Below are 9,785 nucleotides of genomic sequence, written 5' to 3'. Positions count from 1 at the left end.
TGGGCACCCTGTGCCAGGGCCTGCCCACCCTTGTAATAAAGGATTACTTCTTGATATGCAGTCTAAATTTACCCTCTGTCAGTGTGAAGCCATTCCCCTTGTCCTGTCCCTGCATATTCTTGTAAATAGTCTCTCTCCATCTTGACTGTAGATTCCCTTCAGGTACTGCAAGGCCACAATTACATCACCTCAAAGCTTTTCCTGAGTGCTCAGTGTGCACTGAGTGACCCTCTGGGTTCTGAGTTTTTCTGCCTCTTTCCATCAGAATGGAATTTCTGTAACGAGTTCAGTGCCTAACTTGTACTTCACACACTTTCTCATTGTCTCTCAGTCAGCTCAGCACTGCATTGGAGGTACCAAGCAGTGAATGTGCTGCAAGGACACAGCTTCCAGCTTCCCATCAGGTGCCAGGCAAACCCTTCCTAACAGTCCTGTGCCACTCTATCAGTTACTCAAAGTTCCACTAAAACTCACCCTGAACACTTCCCATGATGGGACATGCCATTTTCCATTTCCCACCACATCATTAACTCCTTCCTTATGTCTCACCTACATCTACCCTATTTCAGTTTAAAAGTGTTGCTCTTTGTCCAATCACTGCAGGCCTTGATATAATGTCTCTCTCCTACTTCCTTATCCATCCCTTTTACACATTGAAATGCTGCAATAAGGTCTCCCCAGAGACTGCCTGAAAAAATTCAAGTCCCTCAGCCTTTCTCCATGGCAGGGACAATGCATCCCTGTGATCATTTTTGCAGCCCTTGTCTGGAGCTGCTCTAACAGGTCCATGCCTGCTTTGAATTGAGGACTCTAGACTGGATTCAGGGTTCCAGGTGGGGTCTAACAAGAGCTGACCTGCTGGCTGTGTTTCTGTTTGTGCAGATCAAGACATGATTGAATTTCTGGATGTCAAGAACACATTGCTCGCTCATGTCCAATTTTTCTACCTCCATGATTTCTGGTTTGTTCTCTGCAGGGCTGGTCTAAACTATTTCTCTTCCAGTGCTGGCCTTGGTGAAGTTCCTGAGTTTCACATGGGACCATTCTCAAATCTGACAAGTTCCCTTTGAATTGAAACACTTTCCTCAAGCCTCAGCTTGGTGTCATTCACAAACTTGCTGAGTGTCCACTCAGTCCCACTATCTATGTCATTGATGACCATATTAGCAAATATTGGTCCCTGTATCGATCCCTGATGGACACCACTCATCACTGGTTTCCACTTGGACATTGAGCCCGTGAGTATAAATCCTTGGATGCTCCCAAAATTCTCTGGAAAATCTCTCTCTGTAACTTGCAGGAGAGGAAGGAAGCCATGACGCCCCAACTGATCCCCTGACTATCAGGTCCAGCTTTGCCCAAACCTCCCTCCTGGCCTTGGTGCTCATTCTGCAGAAGGACAACTGACCAAAGGACTGTTCCGGGTCATGTAGAATCATAGAATCACTTAGGTATGAAAAGACCTTTAAGATTAAGAGGTCCAACCATTAACCCAGCTCTTCCAAGCTCAACACTAAACCATGTCCCCAAGTGTCACAACTAAATAGCTGTTAAATCCCTCCAGAGATGGTGATTCCACCACAACACTGCACACATATAATATCATGCTTAGCAATAAATCTGTGGACAGTCTTCCCAGAGTGGCCATTCTTTGGATACTGGGCATTGATCTGCTGCTGCCACAAGGTTCATTGCCTTGGAACCACTTGGTTTTCTCTTTTTTCTGCCATTCCTTCATAGAATGTTGTGATCTTGACACCAGGGTGTGTCACTCTCTTGCTTTTCCAGTTCTCCCCCTTCCCACTGGGTCAGCAGATCATGAGAACCAGTGCTCAGTGCTTAGTGCTGCTCATAACACAACACAGACCCACAGGCAGTGCTTGTCCTCTTTGCCCTGCTCCTTCCTTGTCTCTGCCCAGCGCTTACTAGGAAAGTTTTTGGAGAGATGGCGGCAGGAAAAGACATTGGGAAGGGAGGTAGCAGGTGTGGGATGAGTGACTCAAAGGGCTGTCCAGAAGCAGCTGAGGGAGGGCTGTACTGCTGCAGGACACAGAGAATCATCCTTGGAGTAGACAGGGCCAGTGAAGAGGATTGGTTTATTCTACCAGCTCCAAGCATTACAAGAAGGATAGAAAGCAGAAATACCATGATAAAGCAGATTTAACTCTTATGTCTTAAAAAAGCACTCAAACACCTTCTCCTAAATCTGTCACACAGAACCATCCCTGAGCAACACCTCCCTCCCTTGGAATCTTGGGAGACCGACAACAGGGAAAAGATGACACAGGTACGGGCTGGGATGCAACAGAAATTTAATGAGTCAAAAGATGAGAACAAGGTCACTCTGAGTGGAGGCCTCAGTGCAGAGAGCACGAGGGGCAGCTCAGAATCTCCATCACATGGCTGTGGCAGAGATCCCGGCAGGTTCCACCTGCCTGATGCAGAGAGGGAGCAGGGCCAGCAGGTCAGGACGGCGGTGTGGGACTCACAGCCCCAAGGAGCACAAGAAGTCACTCTGAGTGATAGATAGAGCACTGATGCTCTATCCCTGGGCATGGACCATCCTGGGAGTACCTAGGTTCCTTCCCAGGAAAGGAAGCTTCCAGCTTCCAGCAGCTTCAGCAGGGGAGGCTCCTGATGCCACAGAGGCCACTGCCCAGGCCAGAGAGGCCAAAGCCCCCAGAGCTGATGGGCACTCCCTGAGAGCTGAGGATGTTGCCAACAGCAGCAGAGGTGGAGGATCCCACGGCGGTGTTCTGTGGGAAGGAGCTGAGGATGGGGCCAGGCAGGGTCACCACCACGGGCGAGGGCTGGATGGCCACAGCACCTGAGAGAGAGGGAAGAGAGGAGCAGAACGTGAGGGGAGTTTGAAGAGCAGCCTCCCCACACCATGAGGGAGATCCTTTCTCTCAGCCCCTATAAGCACCACCAAGAAGGCCAAAGTCAGGGATTACCCTCCCAACCCACAGCTCAGGAGACACCTCCATCTATATCCAGCCTTTCTCCATGACACATCTGCCCTCTCCCATGGTAAGCAGCCTGAGGACACAGCAGGGAACAAGGACAGGGATATCTGATGAGAAATCCCAGAGAATTTCAAAGTGGAAGAGAAAGGAAGGAGAAAGAGCACAAGGAGAACCCAGAGGAAGACAAGAAAGGGCTCAAAACTCACCTTGTTCCCAACAGGATGGAGCTGAAGGAGTGGATGTGAGAGTGAGGAGAAGGTGCTGCTTTTATACTGCTCCTGCACCGCCCCAGGCCCACAGGCACTGCACAGGGGCAGTAATTTTCCTACACACTCATCTCCAAAGCACACTGTCCTCCCAGATGCCCCAGGCTGTGCTTTGGTTTCTGTCAACGCTGCCATTTCATTTCCCCATTGCTGACAGGGCCATTAGGCCACAGAGGATCTTTTGAAGTGTTTCTATGAGAGGCCTGAGGCTTTTCCCAGCACCATCACGTCAGTACAGGCAGAAGATGGGCCCCCATGTGCTCCAGAGGGCTGTGGCTGTGGGCAAATATGTGGGGAGTGTTTTTACAAACCCCTGTGAGGAAACATGGTCATGTCTTCCCACCAAAGCAATCCCCTCCTGAGCTCCTGAAGTCTTCCTCAGTGTGGGTGTGCTGCATCCCTCTCCCTCCCTGCTGCCTCCCTGCTCAGGCCCCACTCACTGGGGATTGCCTCTCTGGGCAGCTTTGGTGCATTGCTGGTTTCAAATGGCTTTACCCAAGGAAATCTTCTCCTTCAGGGAAGACAGCTCCTGGTTTATTTGACAGAGTTGTCTCCTCTCACTGCCATCTCTGGGGGAGCCCAGCCTGTGCTGTCTGCAGGCTTGTGGAAGGAGAGCACTGTCCTATCAAAACCCCCTTGATCACCCAACAAATCCTGTGGGCTCAGGTGCCTCTGCTCTCACCATCTCAGGGATATGCTGGCTCTTGGGACATCACTCTCTTTCTCCCCCTCTCCTCACCCCATGATGCATTTTGGCTGCACCCTGACCTGGGGGACACACAAAATCCTGCCCACGTTTTCAAAACACACTGTCAGTGCTGAGAACACCCCAGTGCTGCCAAGCAGGTTAGGCTGAGGGCAATGGCCATTGGGTTGCCTGCTGGGGTGTGGGGACAGCCCAATGCTTGAAGATGGTTTTCCTGGAAAAGAAGTGGAGTTGCCCAAAGGATTGAGGCCTGGCAGGATCCTGAGGCCTGGCAGGATCCTGAGGCCTGGTAGGATCCTGAGGCCTGGCAGGACCCTGAGGCCTGGTAGGATCCTGAGGCCTGGCAGGATCCTGCAGTGCCACATGCCCGGGGATGCTCAGGGAGGGGATGTGCTCAGAAAAGCCCTGGGTACAAAACCTGGTCTCAAAATACACCAAGGGCTGATGCACTTCCCTGCCCTGCAGACATGGAGGCAGCTGGGGAGCATCCCAGGAGGGCAAGGGAATGCCTTCAGTAGGCAAATTTCCAGGGACAGACTCTCTCTGCCTGTGGGGAGTCACAGTCTAATGTTGGGTTGGCTGTGTGTCAGCCTTTTGGTGTGAGGCCAAGCCAGGAGGGTGTGATGTCTGCAGGGCTGTGCAAGGCAGGGCTGAGTCCCTTCCAGCAAGGGCAGCTCCATCCTGGCCCAGCGAAAAGGGATGCTTGGCAGCTCCCTCACAGATCAGGGATTCTTGCAGGATTGACAATGTGTATTGAAAAGGTGGCCTGTGTGTCCCGCAGATTATGGTAAAAAATGTGCAGGAAATTGCCAACAGACGCCTCTGACAGAGAGGACAGTGAGGCCCAACCCTAAAGGACTTCTTCAGGAATCACAGGATTACGGAGGGCAACAATCTCCTTCCACAAGCCTGCTGAGAGCACAGGCTGGGCTCCCCCAGAGATGGCAGTGAGAGGAGACAACTCTGTCAAATAAACCAGGAGCTGTCTTCCCTGAAGGAGAAGATTTCCTTGGGTAAAGCCATTTGAAACCAGCAATGCACCAAAGCTGCCCAGAGAGGCAATCCCCAGTGAGTGGGGCCTGAGCAGGGAGGCAGCAGGGAGGGAGAGGGATGCAGCACACCCACACTGAGGAAGACTTCAGGAGCTCAGGAGGGGATTGCTTTGGTGGGAAGACATGACCATGTTTCCTCACAGGGGTTTGTAAAAACACTCCCGCAGGAATGTTGAAAATGAGGAAATTAAAAGGCAGCACAGGTTGACAGAAACCAGAACACAACCTGCGCCACTAGGCAGAACATTTTGTTTTTGAGGTGAGTCTGTTGGAAAATTACTGCTGTCATGCAATGTCTGTGGGCCTGGGGCAGTGCAGGAGCAGTATAAAAGTAGGTCCTTCTCCTCACTCTCTCATCCACTCCTCTCACCTCCATCTCCTTCAGTACAAGGTGAGTCTGAAGGTTTTTCTCCTCTTTCTCTTCATATTCCTCCAATGCACCTCAGCTCACACCTGCCCCAGTCCTACGTGGGGTCTTGGAACTGCTATCAAGGGAGAGGGAAGGGGAGGAAGTTCTGTCATCATCAGAGGTTGAAACTTGGTTAAGTGTCTCATGGCAATGGGCTAGGAAGGAACTTCTTTGGGCTTGGCTGCTGTCTGGGGGCTCTTTTGGGCAGAAAGGAATGTGATACCTGTGGATCTCACTGCAAAGTTCCCAGCTCTTTTCTCCAGCTTGTGACTTATCTCACTCTCAGTGGAGTCAAAGAGTCTTCTTCATCAACGGTTTCTGTTCTGCTTCTCTCTTCCCTCTCTCTCAGGTGAATCTGCAGCCCCAAGCCATGTCCTGCTACACCCGGTGCCAGCCCTGCCAGCCCTGTGGCCCCACCCCGCTGGGCAGCAGCTGCAATGAGCCCTGTGTCAGGCAGTGCCAGGACTCCACCGTGTTCATCCAGCCCTCGCCCGTGGTGGTGACCCTGCCCGGCCCCATCCTCAGCTCCTTCCCACAGAACACCGCCGTGGGATCCTCCACCTCTGCTGCTGTTGGCAGCATCCTCAGCTCTCAGGGAGTGCCCATCAACTCTGGGGGCTTTGGCCTCTCTGGCCTGGGCAGTGGCCTCTGTGGCATCAGGAGCCTCCCCTGCTGAAGCTGCTCCCTCTAACTGGATCCCCCTCTTTTCCCTATTTTGACTTATTAAATTCTGCTGCATCCCAGCCTGTGCCTCTGTGTCATCCTTTGCCCAAGGCAGAGATGTTGCCCCAGGGATGTTTTTGGGAGGTGATTTTGGGGCTGGTTTTGCACTGGCTCTCAACACAGGCTGGCATTGGGAGTGCTCAGTTTGCAGAGTGACCCTCTTGGTTCTGAGTTTCTCTGCCTCTTTGGATGAGGATAGAATTTCCCGACATTTTCCAGAGGTAAACCTCCACTTTAGAAATTTGCACTTCTTTTCCTTTCTCAGCTCAACACTGTGACACAAATCCTCAGCAATGAATGTGTTACTGTCCAGACAGAGGTACTGGATTCCCATCAGACTCCAGCAGATCCCTTGGATCTGAAACATTTCTGAAAGGGAGGGACAGAGGGCATTGGGCTGCCTTCTCACAGACCCCTGTTATCATGGGAGCACAGAATGATGCTGGGTGGAAGAGATCATTGAGGTTTATGTAGTCCAACTCTTGCCATGACACAAACATCCTTCACTGCATCACATAAGGTTGGAGCAAACCTGACCTTGAACCCTTCCCAAGATGGAACACCCCATCATTCTCTAGGCAACATTTCCCAGTCTCTTATCAAACTCCTCACAGTAAAATTTCTCCTTGTGTCACTTCTGTATTTATCCTATTTCAGTTTAAAACTCTTGCTTTTTGTCCAGTAACTGCAGGCCTTGAGAAAACTTCTCTCTCCAACTTCTTCATTCATCCCCCTTACATATCAAAAGGTCTCCCCAGAGCCTGCTCTTCTCCTGCCTGAAAAACTCAACTCCCTCCCCCTTCTCCATGGTAGGGACAATGCATCCCTGTGATCATTTTTGCAGCCCTTGTCTGGAGCTGCTCTAACAGGTCCATTCCTACTTTGAATTGAAGACTCATGACTGGATTCAGGTTTCCAGGTGAGGTTTAAGAAGAGCAGATAAAGAGGAGAATCTCCTCCTTTTAGCTGCTGGCCGTGTTTCTGTTTGTGCAGCCCTGGACTTGATGGAATTTCTGAGCTGCAAACACACATTGCTGACTCATGTCCCGTTCTCAATCTCCAGTGTCCCCATGCCTTTTGTTAAAGGTCAGCTCTCAGTCCTTTCTTCCAGGCTGTTCTGATATTGTGGATTTCCAGAATTCAACTTCCCTGGGAGAGTTTCTGGGCAGAGGGAGGCAAAGAGAGGCATCAGCTGTGGGCTGAGGGTCTCAAAGGGCTGTGCAGGAGCAGCTGAGGGAGGGGAATGGCTGAACTGCTGCAGGATGCAGGTGGGCACAGTGACACACATCCTCAGAGAGTCCAGATTTGAAGTTGTTGCTGTTGAGACAGTCACAACACACAGAAGAATACCATGCACTTCAGACTTCAAACTGTTTATTTTAACAGCATCCTGTCTTTTATACCTTCTCACAAAGTTTATAGCTATTCTTTGGCTACAATAAATCAGCATAATTGGCTCAGAGCAGTCTCCACCACTGTTTTCCACCAACATCCAACTCAAGGCCCTCTCGTTTATCTTTTCTTCTCCTCAGTTTCCATATCAACAACCTTGGTAGAACTCCTTTCAGGGGCAGAGGTGACTGTTGCCAGCTTTTTTTATCAGCTAACTCTTTCTGGCTAACAGACCAGCTGTCAGCCCCTTCCACATGAAGGTGGCTTTGTAGCAGCCAACCCTGTCACATGGCTCAGTGTGGAAGATCAGACAGCTACAGAAGCTGAGCTGGGCAGTGCCACCAACCTATTGGCCAGTGAAAACTGAGGAAGAGATAAACTCAAGGCAAGAACAGCAGGTGAAGACATCATGTCTGGTCCCTCTGACCCTCTGATACTGACCACTCTGATGAGGGAAAATTAACAAGGACTTTGCCAGTGAAAGAGGCAACAAGGACATCACTAGTGTGAGAATGATAATCAAGAAGATTGTGTTTCTAAAGGGACTGGGACAAAGAGGTCTGAGTGGAAGTTTTTTTATGAATGTAGTGACATATAAATACTTGTGTAATAAACTGGCTTTGCTCTGCTGGCATCAGTTCATGTCTGTGAATCCCCACACTTCAGTCTCTGAAAAGGATGAGGTGCTTTTGTGGTAACACCATCAAAACAGGTGGAACTGCCAGGAGTGTTCCTGGACACCAAGGATTGTCATCAGCATCCTGGGCTATTGGAGCACAGCTGTGAACAGGATATTGATGGGAGCAAAGATCCCACTCTGCTCAGCACTCCCCAGATGGCATCAAACATGCTGTGCTGCCTACTGCACTGTAACACAAAAACATCTCCAGCAAGGGAAGTGAAACACATGAAGATTGACCAGGGTGGTGAGTGAGGTGGGACATTTACTTGTGGATGAGAGGCTGAGGATGCAGGCGTGTTGACAACAGAGAAGAAGAAGCTTGAAAGTATTTCTGGGAGAACTAAAAGTATTTTTCGAGTATTGGTGGTCATTGAACTGTATGAGGTAATTCTTGCAGGTAGAGAGAGGCAAAGTAAATTAAAAAGGTGACACTAAATATGAGTAATCAATGCTGTGTTAACATTATGAATGTGATGTTGGCAACCATGAGAACACCACTTCCAACAAGGCCCTCCCAGAACCACACAGCAACACCTCTCTTGCTGGACATGTTGGGTGAGCATGTGCAGGGGAAAGTATGACACAGAGGCAAAGGCTGGGATGCAGCAGAGCTTTAATGAATCAAAAGGAGAGAAAGAAGTCACTCTCAGACCCTGTTCCAGTGGCGCCTGGTGATGCAGGAGAGGTCAAATCCCCTGGAGCTGATGGGCACTCCCTCAGATCTGAGGATGCTGCCAACAGCAGCAGAGGTGGAGGATCCCACAGTGGTGTTCTGTGGGAAGGAGCTGAGGATGGGCCCAGGCAGGGTCACCACCACGGGCGAGGGCTGGATGAACACGGTGGAGTCCTGGCACTGCCTGACACAGGGCTCATTGCAGCTGCTGCCCAGCGGGGTGGGGCCACAGGGCTGGCAGGGCTGGCACCGGGTGTAGCAGGACATGGCTTGGGGCTGCAGATGCACCTGAGAGAGAGGGAAGAGAGGAGCAGAGCAAGGGCTGAGTGAGGGGATTCCGTTCGTCCATCATCATCATCATCTGCCAGAAGGGCAAAACTGCACGATGTTGTTTAGAGAGGCCCACCAGCCTCACCTCCTACTCAGCCATAAGAAATCCCCCTAAGACTGGCCAAGCCCAGGATCCTCCACAGCTCAGGAGACACTTTAGCCAAAACCCAACCTCTCTCTATGCCCAACTTCTGCCCCTTCCCTCTCCCATAACACACAGCTCTCAACAACCAACATGAATTAAGGCAGAGAATGTGGTCAGAAAGTCCAAAGGAGGAAGAAAAGAAAGGGCTTCAGACTCACCTTGTTCTCAATGAGATGGAGGTGAGAGGAGTGAATGAGAGAGTGAGGAGCAGATCCCCCTTTTATACAGCTCCTGCACTGCCCCATTCCCCCAGGCACTGCACTAGGACAGTAATTTTCCAACACATTCACCTCCAAAGCAAAATGTCCGCCCTAACGCCACACATTGTGGTTTGATTTCCATCCAGGCTGCCATTTCATTTTCTCATTGCTGACATGCTTGCTCTGTGCTGCAGCTCCTTCCACGTGTGCCAGGCCAGGCCTGAGCACCCCTGGGATCAGA

At 50.8% G+C, this 9,785-nt stretch overlaps 2 protein-coding genes across 2 annotated transcripts in view; one reads left to right on the top strand and one right to left on the bottom strand.

Annotated features, from left to right (window-relative positions):
* Positions 1-5,282: 5,282 nt before the first annotated feature.
* Positions 5,283-6,075, top strand: LOC102039625 (feather keratin 1-like). Its single transcript, XM_014310362.1, has 2 exons — positions 5,283-5,381; positions 5,749-6,075. The coding sequence occupies exons 1-2, from the start codon at positions 5,283-5,285 to the stop codon at positions 6,073-6,075; spliced, it is 426 nt and encodes a 141-aa protein (XP_014165837.1).
* Positions 6,076-8,842: 2,767 nt separating this feature from the next.
* The window catches only part of LOC106632012 (feather keratin Cos1-2-like), a 1,950-nt gene continuing 1,007 nt past the window's right edge, over positions 8,843-9,785 (bottom strand). Inside the window, exons 2-3 of the mRNA XM_014310345.2 lie at positions 9,503-9,605; positions 8,843-9,157 (exon numbers count right to left, since the gene is read on the bottom strand). Coding sequence (XP_014165820.2) covers positions 8,843-9,157; positions 9,503-9,605 — 418 coding nt within the window. The remainder of the gene's footprint in view (positions 9,158-9,502; positions 9,606-9,785) is intronic.

This window comes from Geospiza fortis, unplaced genomic scaffold (assembly GCF_000277835.1).
Source record: "Geospiza fortis unplaced genomic scaffold, GeoFor_1.0 scaffold373, whole genome shotgun sequence".
Taxonomy (NCBI): Eukaryota; Metazoa; Chordata; class Aves; order Passeriformes; family Thraupidae; genus Geospiza; species Geospiza fortis.
This window is presented reverse-complemented; position numbering and strand designations above follow the sequence as displayed.

Bases quoted from the DNA above. Each gene is read 5' to 3' on its own strand.
- LOC102039625 (XM_014310362.1), top strand. From the start codon at position 5,283: ATGTCTGTGGGCCTGGGGCAGTGCAGGAGCAGTATAAAAGTAGGTCCT. The intron at 5,382-5,748 runs GTGAGTCTGAAG...CCTCTCTCTCAG, and splicing joins TCCATCTCCTTCAGTACAAG to GTGAATCTGCAGCCCCAAGC.